The 20418-nt window shown below is 38.5% G+C and overlaps 1 protein-coding gene across 5 annotated transcripts in view; it reads right to left on the bottom strand.

The window, feature by feature from the left end:
* Positions 1 to 20418, bottom strand: part of tbc1d8b (TBC1 domain family member 8B) — a 44615-nt gene that overhangs the window by 11328 nt on the left and 12869 nt on the right. For 3 of the 5 annotated variants that reach the window (XM_062048003.1, XM_062048005.1, XM_062048006.1), the window contains exons 6-17: positions 17175 to 17382; positions 16899 to 17066; positions 16665 to 16826; positions 15353 to 15503; positions 14174 to 14388; positions 13777 to 13894; positions 6409 to 6694; positions 6214 to 6343; positions 6046 to 6144; positions 4987 to 5055; positions 4667 to 4907; positions 4536 to 4601 (exon numbers count right to left, since the gene is read on the bottom strand). In XM_062048003.1, coding sequence (XP_061903987.1) covers positions 4536 to 4601; positions 4667 to 4907; positions 4987 to 5055; positions 6046 to 6144; positions 6214 to 6343; positions 6409 to 6694; positions 13777 to 13894; positions 14174 to 14388; positions 15353 to 15503; positions 16665 to 16826; positions 16899 to 17066; positions 17175 to 17382 — 1913 coding nt within the window. Of the gene's footprint in view, positions 1 to 10; positions 1100 to 4535; positions 4602 to 4666; positions 4908 to 4986; positions 5056 to 6045; positions 6145 to 6213; positions 6344 to 6408; positions 6695 to 13776; positions 13895 to 14173; positions 14389 to 15352; positions 15504 to 16664; positions 16827 to 16898; positions 17067 to 17174; positions 17383 to 20418 lie in introns of those variants that run through there. The other 2 variants (XM_062048007.1, XM_062048004.1) reach the window with 2 other exon arrangements.

The raw sequence follows: 20418 nt of genomic DNA, 5'->3' as shown, positions 1-20418 counted from the left end.
ACTGTAAGATCACTGAGAGGAAAGATGAAGGAAAATAAAAACATAAGAACGCCACACTGTGGATGTGTAGGAAATTATCAACCGGAAAACATTGTTCATATACTCTATGCAGTTGTATGAAATAGACTACAAAATGTGGTTTAGTGCATTATTGGAGCACAGCAAACAGACTCAATTATTAAACTCAGTAAAATCAAGCCCCTCCCCCTGTCACCGAATGGCGCATGCATGCGTATCATTTTGTGCAGCTGAATTGAACGCTAATCCACACAAGGCAGCAGTGACACTGGATGTGCTGTTTGAATAAACTAAATGACAAGCAGCCATGATTTACAACCATATGGAGAATTTCAGATTAGGGTGAAAACTTCAGATCCAGCGGGAACTAAAGACATCGGGAAACAAAAATATTGATTTGAAAATGTATTGTTTCCAAAATGTATCTAGTGTATTGTATGTATAATCTTTGAAACAATGAATGATGACATGCATTACTTGGCAGAGGCCAGCACAGGGTGTAGTTGATTTAATCTCAAGACCATTTTTGCAGGCAAAAGAAGAAGTTCAAACCAGCCTATTTTAAATGGGAACTGCACTTTTTTGTTTTTTGCCTATTATTCACAATCCTTATGTAAGACAAGAGAACGTTTTTTAATGCATTCTAACTAGTAAATATATGCGAGAATAACTTGCTTACAATGGATCCTATGGCAGTCGTTCTATTTTGCCTATAAAGCGCTTAAAAAAAACATCCAAACACTTACATCAAGGTTTTATATAAACTCTCTAAGAATATCTGTAATGTAGTTACAGGCACATTCATAATACCATTTACGGTAATATTTACGTATTTTTCTCATTTTAAGCAGATGGCGTCGCATTAATTTCACAAATGCATTACAACGTTCGCTTCTTCCTTCGACAACATCACTGATTATTACTCACTACAGACTTCATGAGAGCCAACAAACATAATTCAACATCACTTACTGTACAATATCGGCTCTCACTGGGAAGCAGACTGATGGAATGTTGATATGTTGATGTATTCCTGTTTAGATGTGCAGAATATATGTTGATGATCAGAAAGACCACAATACTGGGAGAAGAAAATGCAAATAAAATATATTAGCACACATGGTGTGATTTATCAAGACAGAAACTGTTCTCCGGCCACTGGTTTGCATCTATATTTAGTACATCTGTCCCACAGCTACCAGCCTTAGCGTCGATTTAGACAGTGGTTGTAAGTTAGACGTACTCGTTAAATCGAGTTTATAAATAATTTATATCTTTTAAATAATTTGTAACGGGAATAACGGAAAACAAAAAAGGGGAGCACATCACCCCATTCTTTGCTCCCCTTCATTGGCTTCCTGTTCATTTTAGAATTTATTTTAAAATTACACTGCTTGTTTTTAAATATTTGAATGGACTGGCCCCAAAGTACATTAAAGAACCTCATCCAAATTTGTACCCCAGCTCACTTACTGTAGATTGTCGGCTCTCACTGGGATGCCGACTGATGGGATGTTGATATATTCCCGTTTAGATGAAGAATGTCTTGTAATCCTCGCAAGGAAAAAAGGGGGGAGGAACCTAAGGTTTTTTTTGTGTCTTTCTCGCCATTCCTGGCTCTAAATTGGGTGCCAAAGTTGTCAAACTTGTCAAATTTTGACCCTATCTTTCTACTATCAAGGTGAGAGGCATTATTTATGATCTAGAACAAATATTCTCAAACTGTGGTACGTATATCACTAGTGGTACGCGGGCTCCATCTAATGGTACGCCAAAAAATCACTTGATTAAAAGTGTTTACTTTCCCATATTCAAACACGGTGTTACTGTTCAAACTGTGTCATGTCACAGTGCCCAAAAATACTAAGTATTCTTGTTAAATGCCTCGTCTTTAATACTTAGGCTTACTACGCTACTGTATTTTAATGTTAATCATTATGGTGGTACTTGGAGAACCACATTTTTTCTGAGGTGGTACTTAGTGGAAAAAGCTTGAGAACCTCTGATCTAGAATTAACTTTCACGAGCTCAGAGGCGAGCCGATTATGTCAATACAGCAGCATAAGCTAGTTAGCTCTCTGTGATCACGGCGCCGCTAAAAATAGTTTGTCTGCGTTAGAGCTTGTAATAACGATATTACCAATACTTGGTTAATATTCAGGTCACAAAATGTAAATGGAGTATTGTTGGCGGTTTTTGGATGGTTATTTAGAGGGCTTTATGGGCGCAATAGAGGACCTCCCATTCACTCTGTTGTAAATGGAAAAATTCATGTCTTTTTGTCTCTCATAATGATTGTGAACGATGGGCAAAATAAAATAAAAAATGCAGTTCCCCGATAACCATAACTATAGCTCCAACGTGAGCAACACAAGATTGCTCCTCCTCCGGGAAGCCTCCAGTGCAGGGGTGCTCATTATATCGATCGCGAGCTACCCGTCGATCGGGGAGGGTGTGTCAATCAATCGTGAGGCATTAAAAAAAACCAAATAAAAATTACTGATTATCAATGTTCACTATGACGTCACTTTCGTCATTTGGTTGACATTCACAGCACCTGAGGATCTTGTGAGATGATGCTGGCTGCTGCGAGTTTAGTATGAAGAAAAAAAAACAGCAGGAACGCAAGAAGCACATTTTATTTCTACAGACTCTCTCCATACCGGCTGTCAAAAAAAGTAAAGACCAACTGCACCGTTCCTGTTTTCACAATAAAAGTGCTGCTCTATCCTTCCTGTGCTAACAAAATAAAAGTCTCAAAAAACTAGCGCATACAAGCTAGCGAGCTACGGAGTTAAAACCAATTTAATTCTTGTAAAGGGTATAAAAACGAGTATGGAAGCTGGACGGATAAAAAGCTGAAAATAATCACTTTCATGCAGTGTTGGAAATAGAGGAGGACTTTTTTTCCCCCTCCACATAATACATTCGAAGTTGTGGAGCTTATCAACAATAGTGTGAATCCTGCATTAATCCAATCAATGCAAGTCATCAGAATAAGGTAATACACCAATTTATGTTCTCTATATTTGTTAAACATGTTTGTATTTCTATTAAACACCTTTAACATGTGAACAAAAACATATATATATATATATATATATATATATATATACATATACATATACATATATATATATATATATATATATATATATATATATATATATATATATATATATATATATATATATATATATATATATATATATATATATATATATACACACTACCGTTCAAAAGTTTGGGGTCACCCAAACAATTTTGTGGAATAGCCTTCATTTCTAAGAACAAGAATAGACTGTCGAGTTTCAGAAGAAAGTTCTCTTTTTCTGGCCATTTTGAGCGTTTAATTGACCCCACAAATGTGATGCTCCAGAAACTCAATCTGCTCAAAGGAAGGTCAGTTTTGTAGCTTCTGTAACGAGCTACACTGTTTTCAGATGTGTGAACATGATTGCACAAGGGTTTTCTAATCATCAATTAGCCTTCTGAGCTAATGAGCAAACACATTGTACCATTAGAACACTGGAGCGATAGTTTCTGGAAATGGGCCTCTATACACCTATGTAGATATTGCACCAAAAACCAGACATTTGCAGCTAGAATAGTCATTTACCACATTAGCAATGTATAGAGTGTATTTCTTTAAAGTTAAGACTAGTTTAAAGTTATCTTCATTGAAAAGTACAGTGCTTTTCTTTGAAAAATAAGGACATTTCAATGTGACCCCAAACTTTTGAACGGTAGTGTATATATATATATATTGCCAAAAGTATTTGTCACCTCTAGTTGAACCCAACCCCTAGTTGAACCCAATCCCAAATTTAATAATTTATTATATTGTCCATATAGTGTAGTACACCATTTCCCTTCCCTGATGACAGGAGTGTTTCTTACTCACTACCAGAAATTGACACAGCTGTATTAGTGAGGTAGCCACACCCTAGTTACCCTAGTGTGGTTGATGTTAAAACGAGAGCGATGGCCTTGGCGATGAAGTATTGCGACTCTCACCTACCCATGTTCTGGGTACTGCTGCCAAGCTCTCAGCTTTAAATTTAACATTTTGTCCTAACAACGGAGGAAGCACAAAATGCCCTCACAGTTCCTCACAGCGATCGTTACCATGGCAAAGCTCTTTTACCCTACGCAGGCTATTTTTGATGCTGCCTTCAAGCACACAGTTGCCAATCATGCAAATGAGAATCATGCATTCAAGTATCCTCCTGAGGGCGATGTGCTCGCCAAATAAACATTGCTTTCGCTATATGGTCCTGATCACTGACATGACTACAATGACTTCACTTAAGGCTATTTCCGTGTTAACTCCACTATTTGTATCAATAATGTATCAATAAATGACAATTAAGACAATGATTTCTATCATCTTAATGAAGACTAGAAGGCATGACATGTTCTTGGTGTGTCTGTTGATGTTCTCATTCATCCAGCTCATTGTATTCTGAGGGCATTCAATCCAATTGTTTGACCCGTATTACTGAGACATCACTTACCTGGCGGCAGATGCAGTTTGAAGAGGAATTTAAGCTTGTTTGTGAAAGACCCGCAGTACAAAGTATCTACAGGAAAAGCAAGATTGTGGTAAAAAGACAAATGTGAATAAAAGTTACAGGCCAACACTCACCAAGGGCACTACAGAACTCTTTGAAGTTGACTAAGCCATCCTGGTTCTCGTCGATTAGGCGGAAAACCCAAAGCAAAAGATTGCTCTTGTTGGTGCAAAAGGTCCAAGGCTCCAGCAGGGGGAAGATTACAGCGAACTGTTGAAAGCCCAGCTGGTACTGCTCAAGATAGGCCAGACTCGGGTCATGATGGAGCAGTGCGGGACTTTTCATGGTCCAGTAGCAGCTGAGAAAATGCTGCCTCTGAAATTAAATACTTCAAAGTGGTGACCACCTTTAAGAGGTATTTTTGCTTTTGAAGAATCGCAAAGTGTGTACTCACTTTGAACAGATTGTAGAGTTCATCAAGCTGGGCTGGGGAGAATTTGACTTCTTGAGATACCACGCGAATCTGAAGACAAATCCATCGTTACTGACGCATTACAGGTACAGTAGTACCTCAATTTACCAGCTTAATTGGTTCTGTGACGCAGCTCTTAAACTAAATAACTTGTATCTCGAGTCAAAGGCTAGTAAAGGGAATGTACTCAACACACAACAGGAAACATGTAAACTAAGAGCACAGAACTAAAACTAATAAAAAAGGACACAAAAGCAAATCCTGTCATGTGGAGCATTACCAAAGAAAGTTGTGAATGCCAGGGCTTCAATAAAGATAGTGAGAAATACTATTGAACTCAAGACGGAACTTGTAGGAAAATACTTACAGTAGGTGGCATCTGTGTGGCCTTTTTCTCTCTTCCTTCCTTTCTGCTTTTTACCAACAAGTTTTCAATATTGTATGAATAAAATTTACTAACAACTACAGTAGTTTTATGAAGTAATGTACTAATAATTGTACAGCATTTACTTTGAAGAGTGGATTTCCACAGTATCTCCTTCCAGCTGCTTCTCCGTCAAACACACCATCTGCAGCTTTTCCATATTTTCATGGATAAATGTTCGCTGTTTTAATATTATTTTAACATTCTTGGCTGGCGTTAAACTCATTCTGCTTCAACATGGTGCAGACTAGCAGTGATGTGCTTGAACTGTTTCGCCAAGTTGGTGACAAGCTCTGTAATGGTTTTAATGACTTATTTCTTTAATTGAATGAAAATTACACCCTTCTTTTTCTCATTACAGTACTTCCCGCTAACTTTCTTTCTTCCCATGGTTGGAAAAACAAAGTTAGGTTGATTTTAGCTATAAGCTAGTTAGACCTGATGTTTTGGTCGGATCTTACGAGGTTCACTGTGACATTCACTATGCCAATTAATGGCGGGAATGATTGTAAAACAATTTTTTGCTTTCAACTTAAAGGATAACAATTAGCCAAGAGAAAGCGCTCATCTCTAAGCACTCTTAAATTGAGGTACCACTGAATGACCACATTACTTACAACATTTTGCTTGGTTGTGTCCTCCAGTGTCTGGATCACAAACAGTCTGTTTCTCTTTCGTGAACTCTCCACTTCCTCTGAGCGAATGCTGCCATATTTCTGGAAGGCAGAAAGCGATTCATCAGTCATATATTAACCAAAGAGATCAGGAATTAAAATCCGCAGAACCTCGTAGGCTTCTCGGATCAGTTCACTGATGTCCACGTTGAAGTGAGATGATTTATTGTTGTTGCCCACAGGGGCTTGCTGCACTGTTGGCGGTAACGGGCTGTCTTTGTTTGTCACGCTGTCAAAAAATCTGAAAAAACACAAACAACACTTTGAGGATCAGCAAAATGGGAATTCCGATAATTCTGCACATACTTGTTGAGGATGGTGACAGCCTCTGCATCATCGTGGCATCTGATCAGAGCCTCCATGTTGTAGTTGAGCACGGCCAGGCCGAGCTGCAGGATAGCTTTGATGCCGTCGTAGAAAAAGCAGTCCACCACGTTCACAGCACTTTCAATGGGCAGTACGCTGATGAAGAGCGTCAGAAACCAGGACAAGGATACGGATGAGAAGAAACTCAGGTCTGTCATGTTCTCTACCAGCTGGGGGAGGTTCTCGCGAATCAGATCTTCAAAGACAGCCTGGTCCACCAAAGCCCCTGGAGGTACAATGACACACAATACAACATATATTTAGGATTTTTTTGAATTGTTTAATTTAAAGACATACACTAGTTTTATTTGATCTATAAACAAAGCTGTTTTGTGTCTTCTGTCTTGAAGACGTGAAATGGCGTGCACCACTCAATAGTAACCAGCAGTTTTGTTTTGTTGACCTATCAATTAGTAAAGCAAATGAGCATCTTATTTGGAGCTTGATGGTCTGACGTCGTCTTGATCTCCAGAAGTCGAAATATGGGCACCACGATGAGGAGTAATGTACTATGAAGTGCTACCTTTGATTGAACCATAAGATGTGTCGGTCTAGTCATGGATCACATTATCACATGTGAGTTCTGAGCCCCTTTCAAGAGGAAGGCGGTTTGTGTGCGAGTGCTCGGACATTGTTGGGCATTTTGGACATAGACATTTGGGAGTTTGGGGAGGTTTAGGGTTGGGTTTGCCTGCATCCTTTTCCCGCCTCCTTCTGTGGACCTGAAATCCTTAGCTCCTATGAGTCGTTTACATTGAACACAGGAAGTGAACACATTTTTTTGTGAAAAGAAAGGGTAAAAATACATAAGCTCTGCTTCTTTTTATTCCATGTTGAGTTGTGCAATTGTGAGCATGAAATGTGATCTCGTGTAACCTTATATGCATGTTCAAAATAAACAAGTAATTTTCATACAAATAATCAAAATAAAGTGAATAACAGTTAAATAAATTAACTAAAAAAATAGTGTTGACATGCTAAGAGGAAGGAAGACAGCTCCAGTGTGGACTCAGAAGACGCAACTGGGCTCTGGGTACGTGCAGGCTTCCTGCGGAAGACGTCGGTGGCGAGGGAGAGGCCTGGCTAGCAGCTAGCAGCAGCTAGCAGAAGCAAGACCACCTCGCGACGACGGGACCGGTAGGTGACGGCGGCGGCGAGTGACGGCAGCGGGGCGGCGAGGTAGAGGCCCGGCTAGCAGCCAGCAGCAGTGGGACCACCACCCCACCACCTCACGGCGGCGAGATCGACAGCTTTCTTGCGGCGGCGTGTGATAGCAGCAGAGCGGCGAGGGAGAGGCCCGGCTAGCAGAAGCGGGACCACCTCGCGACGACGGGACCGGCAGGTGACGGCGGCGGCGAGTGACGGCAGCGGGGCGGCGAGGGAGAGGCCCGGCTAGCAGCCAGCAGCAGTGGGACCACCACCTCACGGCGGCGAGAGCGACAGCTTTCGCGCGGCGGCGTGTGACAGCAGCAGAGCTGCAAGGGAGAGGCCCGGCTAGCGGCTAGCAGCAGCTAGCAGAAGCGGGACCACCTCGCGACGACGGGACCGGGGACAGCCTTGGCTGAAGGCGGTAAACACCCGCGACAGCCAAAATCAACATGGGGCCAAAGAAGGTGCTCTCTCCTGATGAAGGTGAGGAGATAAGGCGATCACTTGAATTTTTAACAGCAGAGGTATCAGCCATTAAGCAGTACCAACAGACAATTATGCAGCTGGTGGAGGAGGTAAAAATTCTACGAGTCGAGAATGATGCAAAAACTTTACAAATAGAACAGTTAACAGACCGAGTGGATGAACTGGAACAATACACAAGAATAAATGACGTTATTTTGACCGGGCTTAATATTAAGCCCCGTTCATATGCTCGGGCGGTGACCGCCAATGGTGGAGAAGAGCCCGGGAATTTGGACATCTCCACAGAGAGGCAAGTGGCAACATTCATGGAGTCAAAAGGCATATTCATGGACATGGCAAATGTGGAAGCTTGCCACCCACTCCATAAGAAGAAAGATAATTCGGCACCAGTAATAATAATGAGATTTGTCAATAGGAAACATAAAACCGCATTACTAAAACAAGGGAGGAAGCTGAAAGGAACAGACGTGTACATAAATGAACATTTAACAAAGAAAAACGCAGACATAGCCAGAAAAGCACGTAGCTTAAGAAAACAAGGAAAAATACAACAAACATGGACAGCAAACTGTAAAATATTTATTAAACTAAATGGAACACCAGAGGAAGCAAGAGTAATAGTCATAAGGAAAATAGCAGAGCTGGATAAATATCAATAACGATAAAAAAAATTAAACACAACCATGACACAAACAAACAATAATCAATCAAACAGAGAATTTATAACCTTTTCCAGCACCGACTATAACAGGACGGAATTGGACAGTGCTATAGATCCAGACATACATTTTTTTTCTCACATGGACAATAATTGTTTATATTATACAGAAGTACAGTACAACACCAACATTAATTCCAATAACAAACTGTCAATTATTCATATTAACTGCAGAAGCTTGTATGCCAATTTTAACAATATGAAATTATTTTTGGAACACTTTAAAGAACCTTTCAAAATTATCGCTGTATCAGAGACATGGATGGATCCAAAAAAAGGAATGGACTTTGGACTAGAAGGATATGAACTCAATTATATTAATAGAGTAAATAAGAATGGAGGCGGAGCTGCTGTATATGTGATGAAGGACTTCCATTACAAGGTGGTAAAAGACATGTCACTGGCTATTGACAATGTTTTAGAGTGTATAACCATTGAGATATGTCATGAAAGAAATAGAAATGTATTGATCCGTTGTATATATAGGGCACCCAACTCAAGTATTGAAGGATTTGAAGACTGGATTAAGGGAACTTTCAATGGAATCAGTCAAAAAGTACTCTTTTTATGTGGAGACTTCAACATTGATCTCTTGAACCCCAACAAGCAAAAGTCCATTAATGATTTCACAGATACAATGTATAGAATGAGTTTGTATCCTCAAATCACAAGGCCAACCAGAATTGCAAGTCACAGTGCTACACTTATTGACAATATATTCACTAATGTCTTTGATAATAATATAACAAGTGGACTGTTAACAACCGACATCAGCGACCATCTGCCAGTCTTTACTATTTATGATGGGAACTACGGGAAGAAGAACATTGACAAGAAGACATTTCAAAGACTATGTACAGAGGAAGGAATGATTTTCTTCAAGAAGGATCTGAGGAAACAAATTTGGGACAATGTATATAATGAAGATGATGTAGATGATGCATATGGGAATTTTGTCAACACCTTTCTAACACTCTATGATAAACATTGCCCATGGAAAGAACGTAGTAAGAAGCAAAAGATAAACAACCAACCGTGGATGACAAAAGGACTGAAAAATGCTTGTCACAAAAAAAACACATTGTATCGAATATTTATAACACAAAGATCTATAGAGGCAGAAAATAAGTATAAGAAATATAAAAACAAGCTAATTGGTATACTACGAACATGTAAGAAGGAATACTACAGTCAATTATTAAACAAGAACAAAAACAACATGAGAGCAACATGGGGCATCCTAAATAGCATCATTAAAAATGGTGCTAAGAAAGATTACCCCCAGTACTTTCTAGATGGACATACAAAAAATGACAATATGAACCAAATAGCTGAACGTTTCAATGATTATTTTGTTAATATCGGAACAAATCTGGATCAAAGAATTCCAAATGCAGATGATGGGTCAGTTGAGGACTTGAGTGAGCTCATAGACAGAAATCCCAATTCCATGTTTCTTAAAAGTGTAACAAAAGAAGAAATAATCAAAATTGTAAAAAATTGTAAATAGAAGACTTCAACTGACTGTCATGGAATAGATATGGTAACGATAAAAAAGGTTATAGAAGACATTTCAGAACCTCTGACATATATCACCAATGTATCATTTTTAACCGGAAAATTCCCAGACAAAATGAAAATTGCAAAAGTCGTACCAATCTATAAGAATGCAGACGTACACCAGTTTACTAACTACAGACCAGTTTCATTACTTCCACAATTCTCCAAAATCATGGAAAAATTATTCAATAGTCGATTAGATTTATTTATTAACAAAAGTGGGACGCTCGTGGAGAACCAATATGGATTTCAAGCAAATATCTCAACATCAATACCATTAATTAAAATAACAGAGGAAATTACCAATGCAATAGATGGTAAAGAATGTGCGGCAGCAGTATTCATGGACTTAACAAAAGCATTTGATACAATTAATCATGATATTTTAATACAAAAATTAGAACGATATGGCATCAGAGGTTTGGTATTGAACTGGGTAAGAAGCTATTTAACCAACAGGAAGCAATATGTGAAGATGGGTGAAAATATGTCAACACGGCTAGATATATCCTGTGGTGTGCCGCAGGGATCAATACTGGGACCAAAATTGTTTAATCTTTATATAAACGACATTTGTAAAGTTACAAAGGACTTAAAGTTAGTTTTATTTGCAGATGATACAACTGCTTTCTGTTCAGGAGAGAACACACAGAAGATAATACAATACATCACTTCATATTCTCTACTGCTCACTAGTGTTACCATATCTGACTTATTGTGCAGAAATATGGAGAAATAACTACAAATGTGCGCTACATTCGTTAACCATGTTACAAAAAAGATCAGTTAGAATAATACATAATGTTGGATATAGAGAACATACAAACCCTTTATTTATTAAGTCAAAAATATTAAAGTTTGGTGATTTGGTAAAATTGCAAACAGCTAAAATGATGTACAAAGCAATCTATAACCTGCTACCAAAGAATGTACAACATTTCTTCTCAACTAAAGAGGAGAAATATAACCTTAGAGGAAAAAATAATTTAAAACATTTATATGCACGTACAACACTTAAAACTTTTAGCATAACAGTATGTGGAATTAAATTATGGAATGGATTAAGTAAAGAAGTTAAAAATTGTACTGACATGATCCAGTTTAAGAGGTTGTTTAAATTAATAGTGCTAACAAAGTACAAAGAAGAAGAATTATGAGAAAAACTTCCAACCTTATTGAAAATATTCTTCATCTCAGTATGTTAATAATGACTGAATTAATTAATTACATATTACAAACTGTTGTATATACTAATTCACAGATGTTATTTTATTATATAAAAAGGTCAGTAAATGATTTTATATAATTGTAAATGCTTTGAAGTGGGAAAGGGGTAGGATTAAATAAGCTTTGCTTCTTCCCACTCCTTTTCGGGCATGATGTAAATGAAATGATATGAAATTGTGTGATGTATTATGATGTAAATGTGTTCATGTTCGAAATAAACTAAAAAAAAGAAAGAAAGAAAGTGTATTACGCATTTACTGCATTTAGACACTGTAGCGCCCACCTATGGAACAATCTTTTGGGGAGCCTCAGGACTGCTAAAAAGGTTAAAGGCAGATCTCTTTAATCAGGCTTTTTACTGAACATTTTAATTTTTTCTTTTCTTAGGTTACTAAAGGGTCATATTATGATTTTTCTTTCTATTTTTAAAACACTTAATTTTGGTCTACATAACATGTAATGGTGGTTCTTTGGTGAATAATGTGCATATATTTTGTTTTACAGACCTATTTGTAAGCCATATGTTTGCTCGGAGTTGTTAGATGCAAATTAACCCCTCCTCTCCACACACCCTCACACTGAGTCAGCATTCAAAGGCAGAAATGTTGATGTAGTTTTTTAGCTTTCTTGCTTTTATTGTGCACTTTGGACATTGATGACCAGCACCAGCTATCTGTTTTGAGTGACTCACCTCAACACAACATCACAGGTGACATAGCGAGATCAACAGGCTCACCGTGTTTTATTGTCTGCGCGATTAGGAGACTATGACTGCAGGTCTGTGGCTCTACACTGAGGTTACACTCTTACAGAGTCTGTATCTCTCCAGCTAAATCCTAGACTTATCCATGTGCATATGGCAGTAAAATGTTTTTATTTTCTATATCATGTTAATACTTTTACTGCTGTGGCTTTGAACACACAATTGTGTTATTTTCTATTTTATTTATTGCGGTACAACTGTTATTTTCACAATTTTAAGTTTTTATTAATAATTAATTATTTAGATTTTATTTTACATATATTTTCAAATTAGTTTTATGTTATTTCCTGGGTGATGTTAATGTTTAGTTATTCTCCAGCAGGGCCATAACTAGGAATTGACCAATTCTGAGGTCAAAAATTGGTTGTCCAAGATAAACTTAGAAAGGCTGAAATCATGGGTATCCCAGCACCTGATAAATTATATTACTTTGAGCAACACAATGAATTTCCGGAATAACAAAAGCTTTAAGATAGGCTCTCAAGACCTTTAGCTTTGCACTGCAAGTACTAATGATGTCCGCCACGAAACCACCAGAAGTAATCAAGGACATTTGGCCTTCATATTTTAATCAGTAACAGTATGAAGTGGCCGGTATACATTTGGGGTAAGATATTATATGAAGCGCCTTGTCATTCAATAATTTACATTTTAATGTGCTTCTTCACCCAAACAAAACCCCTACGCAGAGCACTTGTTCTGCATTTAGGGCGAGGCGGCACCTGACTGACATTTCAACGTTATTATATGGACAGCGTTTTACATCAATTTCATTCAGGTGAAAGCAGCGTTAGTTACATCAGTATGAATTAGTGTAAACATTATGTTGACAGCACCTTTCGGATTGGATAATGTTTAAAGTAAAAGTGGACTTCTTTGCGTTACGTTGTTGGAGTTGTAGCGGACTGTGCATGACCGAAGATTGTAGATTGAAAGAGGATCATCTACGCATGCTTATATACAGCGCGCATGATGTCCTACACAAAGTACATTTACAGTCAGTCATATCATCGTCCTTTTGTCACCTAAAAAAATACAGAGGACATGACCTCGGTGTCCTCAATGGTAGTTACGGTCATTTTCTCCGGTGTGTACGCCTCAGAGTTGGCGTTTTTCCTTAATCTTTCAGTGCCATGCCATGTTTTGTTATTGTCAAAAGTGCAGTGTGCATGTTTTTTTCTTTTTTGTGCTTTATTTACTGGTGTAAAGCACTTTGTGTTGCAACTTGCCTGTGCATGAAATGTGCTATTTGAGTAAAGTTTGATTGATTGAATGGTTTTCTACTGGTTATTCTGTTCAGGGTCACTCTGGTGAGCTGGAGCCTGTCGTCACCGGTCAGTCGGCCATTACTATTTTGTGGTTGTTTAAAGACATGTACTCATCACTATATAACTTTTCTTCTCACCTATAATTCGCCTGTTGAAATAATCTGGCAACATCCTTTCACAAACGGCCACTAAAAGCCAGAAGGCCTCCTCCTCTTTGGCGTAGAGCAGCAACACAGAGGTGAGAATGTTCATGGCCTAGGCAGAATATATAACACACTTTAAAAATAAAATACCTTTAGAACATTGTGAGAGTGAAATTTGTTAACTGGCTTTCAACTAATACCTTCAATGGTTTAAATGAAATGGTGATATTTAGGTACTTTGCTTGGAGCAAAGGTTGTAAAAATACCTCAATGATCTCATGTGATTTTCCACAAAAATTGAAATCCTACTGGTGTGCATTTTAACTCTACTAAGTGATCATCTTTGCATTTCTGTTCCACACAGGTGACGGAGGCCTTGGAGAGACATTACCTGGCAGTAGCCAATTTTAGGGTTTCTGCAGGCATACGCAGTGAGGACTCTGCGAAGAGCGGATATTCCAGTGTCACTCTGAAAGGCAGGATGCTCAGGTAGAGAACGATGAAGGTCCCTCTCAATCTCGTCTGTCGCCAACGTGCTTGTCCCCAGAGATTGTTCCACCAGCTCTGTGTAATAGCCGGGGTGGGTCGCCATGTCGTTTACAGCTCCTTATCCATTCAGGCCCAGGTAAAAACAACAACAACAAAAAAGATTAATAATGTTAGTTATTCACCTTATGGTATGATGACTGTGACCAAAATGTGCCTGAGAGTAGAGCTGCAAGGTTGCGCAAAAAATGCAAATCACAATTTTCTTGTTTAGAATTGAGATAGGGATTCCCTGGGAGGATTTTTTTCCACACATGCATGATAAGAGCCATGGGTTTTCCTGTGTAAAAAAAACCAAAACACTTTCGTTTTTTATTATTACTATACTCCTCATTTGGGCGACGTGGCTCAGATGGTAGAGCAGCCGGACAGGAACTTGAGGGTTCCTGGTTCGGATCCAGCTTCCACCACCGTAGTCACTTCCCTTGCGTCCTTGGGCAGGACACTTCACCCACCTTGCTCCCAGTGCCACCCACACTGGTATAAATGTAACTTAAATGTAGATAATGGGTTTCTCAATGTAAAGCGCTTTGAGTCACTAGAGAAAAAACACTATATAAATATAATTCAATTAATTTCATTTTCTTGTTCTGCTGTAAAGAAACTTCCAATGGTCTTTCCTCATGGTAGGTTCCGGAAGGACAGTTGAGAGGAGACTTTTTTTAATGGAAATGAAAAGAAACACAAAATATTTCATCAAGTCAAAACAATGGCATGCTCACTCACTCCACAATACATTTGTTAACAAGTCAATTAATTTGATCGCTTCTCTAAATGATAGCCAACGCGCTTCATTGACCAGGGCGAGACAGATCTGCTGCCCTGGCTGGCAAGGCTCGCTGGAGAAGTGACGAAAAAATGCCGGCTGTCATGCTAAAGAAAGTAAAAAGGCAGCATTTGCGAATCAGTTTGTTGATTAACATATTAAGAAATGGTTGTTATTTAGAAAATAAATTGCATATTAGTGTGAATTGAGATTGGTTTTTGCAGCCTTACTTGAGAGGCATATTTGATGTATAAATACCTGAAAAAAGCATCCACAGCTCTCCTCTCAAGGCCTCTGGGACGCCACGGACGATCAAGTCACGTGTCTTTTTGGTAAAGAACATACTTGTGCCACGTCCATATTCCGAAAAATGGATGTTCCAAGACTGCTCCTTCATCTTCTCTTTAAGCTGTTGAACACAAGGATAACTATATTACAGTATGCTTCTGGAGCATTTTTGCTTCCAGGAATACACAATGGACAATAATCGGGACATGTCATCACCAAATCAGACTTACAGAACCATACTTCATTTTTGAATCAATAATTTTTTTAACAAAATTATATAATTTTTAAATCATGTTTTCAGTATCAGTTAAATAACTAGTGCATTGCATACTTCGTAGCTGTTCAACAGCAGTTTGATGACTCTGATTCATTAATCCACATCCTCTCAAAATTAACATAAGTCATAACTTCTACTGTCTGAATTCATCAAACTCTGTTTCATAGCTGCATTTCTCCAAGTACAGGCAAATGTGTGAGTGACTGGTAGAAAGCCCAGACTCACCTGGACTGAGATTGATCGAATATGATAATATAATTGTTGCATTAATAGATAATATTAAAGTCTAAAATATATGCTATTACATGCAGTATATGTATTATTTTCTGTCAAAATGAAAAAAAAACGAATAAACTAAAGATAAAGTAATTTCTTGATGTACATTATTTTCAGGCTTTCATAGGCCGTATAAAATGATCTGGCAGTCCAGATATGGCCTAGAGTTAAACACGTGTGCTTTAGAATATACTGTAAACGTGAAAAATGTTTACAAATAGGCTTTCTTGTTTATGTCTGTGCACCAAATTAACTTTTTTTTTTCCATTTATTTAATGTATTGTTAAAATGTTGTAACCCAAACATATTTGTCATAATAACCGCCTTCAGAGTAAAACATTGATTACAATTTTTTTAAAGTCATGCGCTAATGCAATAATATTGGAAAAAAAAAAAAAGCCTCAAAACATTGCAACTTTTGCAGCAACCTTTTTAAAAAAAAGCTGGCACAAATTAAGGCTTTTTGGCCACGACTCACACAAAAAAAGCGAACTCCTGGAGGTTACTGCTTTTTTGCAGCGACAACAAGTCAACCCAGTGGGGTTGAGGTCATGGTTTAACTAAGATTAATAATTATGACTCAAAGTCCACCTCCTGAATGATAAATTATTGAATAATAGGGGTGGCTCAATACTTTTGCTCATATGTCATATTCTGACTTTCAGCAATGGCTTCCAGTCATTTCTGACTTTGCTGGGTATGTCCTAATTGTTGGTGTGTTTGATTTACCATTTTGGGGTCGAGGTTTTCAACGTCCTGAGGGTGAAAAACAGTCATGAGAGCCTCAGTGCTCACTGCCTTGCTGCTGTCTTTCTGGCCCACCATGAGAGTCACGTCCTCTGGGTTGTCCTCAAAGTGGTTGATGAGCGACTGACATTCGCCCTGTATGATCTTGGTGCAGATGATGGATGTTAGAAAGAAAGCCAAGAACATACGCCATGTGCAGGAGTCAAGACATCTTACCTCAGCTGAAGCAGAGTGCTGAGGGCTGGCAGTGATCCCACACCTGCTTCGGAGCGTGGTCGCTAGACGCTGGTAGTCCCGCACCTCAGTGAAACGCAGCGCCCTTTTCCCACGCACACACACCGTTAAAGCCCGGCTGCTAGAATCAGGCTTTTCGACACTTACGACCTGGAAGATGGCACGGCGTTGCGAAGACAGGAAGTAATTTAATCAAATTCAGTGTGGGAGGTAAATGGCAGTGTGGAATAAATCATGTGATGTAGTTTTTTGTTTTACCTCACGCATTGGAATAATGATGTGACACTGGCTCCCATCCTGGCTGGCGAAACATAAGTAGCTCTCAGACAGACAGATCTTGCCAAGTGTATTCAAATGGCTGAAAGGCACCCACAGGAAACTCTCGTGCACTTCTAACAGATTTTCTTCTCTGGGAAGCCTGAAAAATGTCCGGAACTGCTCACTCTTTGAGTGCGCTTCGAGGCCTCTGCAAGAGAGCAAAAATGGTCATGAGCATCATGAACCTACCAGTAAGCAACTCTACATATCCACCTACCTAAACACCCTTTAAAAATGTGCCCTCTTCAAACATGACATATATTTTGTGTAAGACAAATACTTGGTAGGAATACTTTTTAGGTTGGTTTGATTGACCTATTTAAAACATATAGGCGGTATGGCGCAGTGGGTGGAGCGGCCATGCCAGAAACCTGAGGGTTGCAGGTTCGCTCCCCACCTCTTGACATCCAAATCGCTGCCGTTGTGTTCTTGGGCAGGACACTTCACCCTTGCCCCCGGTGCCGCTCACACTGGTGAATGAATGATAGTCAGTCTACCCCAGGGCAGCTGTAGCTACAAATGTAGTTTACCACCACCAGGTGTGAATGAATGATGGGTTCCCACTTCTCTGTGAGCGCTTTGAGTATCTAATAATAGAAAAGCGTGATATAAAATTGAATCCATTATTATTATTATTATTATCATTATAGGCGAAAAGTTACGATTTTTTCTTAAAAGTTCACTAAATAAATCAGACTCAAAAAGACTAATCCATGCCTTTGTCTCCAGCAGGTCGGACTAGTGTAATGGCCTTCTCACTGGGCTCTCTAAAAGAGCTGTAAAGCAGCTGCAATACATACAAAATGCTGCTGCTTGAGTCCTGACTAATTTTACTGTAAAGCATTTTGAATTGCCTTGTGTACAAATTGTGCTCTACAAAAAAATGTTCCTTGCCTTGATCAAATTTGGAGTTCCCTGATTTACATCATAGATTTGCTAAATACCAGGCCAGAGGAGTCAAATGGCTGAGATTTCTGTATTGTCATATTACAACTTGTCATGAATTCATTCATTTTACCTGACTGAACTATTGTCTTCTTCCACTGTGTTACTGCAAAAACTTCACAACTTGCTTGTATTATTGTAAATTACTCATTTTAGGCAAGGCAAGGCAACTTTATTTGTATAGCGCTTTTCATACACAAGGCAGACTCAAAGTGGTGCTTCACAGACAACAAAGTGAAATGAAAGAAAATACAAGCAAAATTAAAATGCAGACATTAAAAATAAAAACAGTGCGGACGTTAAAAGTTAAAAGATTAAAAGATTAAAAGATTTAGCTGAAAGCTAAGGTGAATATAAAAGTTTTCAGTCTAGTTTTAAAAGTAGTCAGAGTTGGGGAAAGTCTGACATCTTCAGGAAGTTTATTCCAGCTATTTGTTGCATAGTGACTGAATGACGCTCTCCCTTGTTTTGAGTTTACTCTGGGAACCGCTAACAGATTGGTCTCAGAAGATCTTAGTGATCTAGAGGGCTTATATAGTGGGAGCATATCAGTGATATATTTCGGCCCTAGACCATGTAGTGATTTATATGTGAGCAGGAGGATTTTGAAATCAATTCTCTGATGTACAGGGAGCCAATGTAAGGATTTAAGAATTGGTGTAATGTGCTCACATATTTTGGTCTTTGTTAGAACTCTAGCAGCAGCGTTCCGAACAAGCTGTAGCTGCCTGACAGTTTTTTTGGGAAGACCTGCAAGGAGACCATTACAATAGTCTAGCCTACTGGTAGTAAAGGCATGTACAAGTTTTTCTAAGTCTTGAGCTGACATGAGCCCTCTAAGTCTTGTTACATTTTTTAGGTGATAGTAGGCCGATTTTGTTACTGATTTGATGTGACTGTCGAAATGAAAATCAGAATCTAAAATAACCCCAAGATTTCTGGCTTTATTTGAGGTTTTCAGGGACAGTGATTGAAGGTGTTGGATGACTTTAAACCTTTATCTACCGTAATTTCATTTTAATATAATCTTCCTCTATTGCATTAATTTTAATACATCGAACCGTTTTTTCTTTTATTTATTGATTTAAAACTTCTTCTTTTTTTATATATATACCGGGTATTTCTTTTTATATAATTGATATTAAATTTATGCGGCCACAGTGTGGTTGAGTGAGCTGAACTTTAATCAGTGTCAGCAGTATGCAACTGATACCACAACAAGCATTGCATGTGTATAAATGCAGTAGTAGTTGTTGGACAGGACAAAACATAAATAAATAAATGCAGTAGTTACAAAGTCAGTTCAGCCTTATAAACAATTCTGCAGCTGCAAATCAACATGAGGTGTCAGAAGTGATGTTCTGAAAGTAGGGTAATAGTCTCCTTTCATGCAGGCAATTAATTGTATGACTATTTTAAACTCGCAGTGGTATACTGGGAGTAAGTGGGTCAGAGAAAAGTGTTGGTGTTGCAATTGGACAGTGGGCAGCGTTTCTGGCCAGGTTAAATGTGATATGGCTGACTACACGTCTATGGGTGAATTTGTGGATGAATGCAGACAAGCGAGATGCTGAGGTTGTGTCACATAATTAAACCACAATGTTTCGTCAGTGGGTGACACCTTAAAATATCTACACAAAACATATTTAATAGAGAATAACTCTAGTTTTACATGCAGAAAACAATGTAAAATAAAATGTAACCAACTTCGACCTTTATTGAAGACATTGGCTGGCAAAAGACTGCAATGAGTGAATGTCACCTTTGTACTTTGCTAGGAGTTTCTAATAGGGCAGTAACGATTAATTGATTAAATCGATTAGAAAAAACCCTTGATTTTCTTCTATGACTAATTTAATTAATATAAAGTCAGCAAGACTGTGCCAATACAGTACACAAAAGAGAAGTGCACCTAAAGTGATGTAGATCACGCTGCAGGTGATGTGGCCAGTGTGTGTGTGTGTAGAGAACAGCGGAGTGCGGAAGAGTTGTCTCAAAGAATCAAAGAGGGAGAAAGAGAGCAAAGGGCCCAAAGAATACAAGAGAAATTGTCAAAACGTTTTGCGAACATTTAAAACTGAAATGTTTGCATGGTAAAACAAAGCGGACATTTCCCAATAGGACTGCATCAATGATACAGCACGCTACAAGAAAGCATCCTTCATATTTAAGAGAGGCAAACAAGCAAAAACATGGTAAAAGTTTTTTTGGATAGTTAAATCCATTTTATTTTTGACTT

The sequence above is a fragment of the Entelurus aequoreus genome, linkage group LG05 (genome assembly GCF_033978785.1).
Source record: "Entelurus aequoreus isolate RoL-2023_Sb linkage group LG05, RoL_Eaeq_v1.1, whole genome shotgun sequence".
Taxonomy (NCBI): Eukaryota; Metazoa; Chordata; class Actinopteri; order Syngnathiformes; family Syngnathidae; genus Entelurus; species Entelurus aequoreus.
This window is presented reverse-complemented; position numbering and strand designations above follow the sequence as displayed.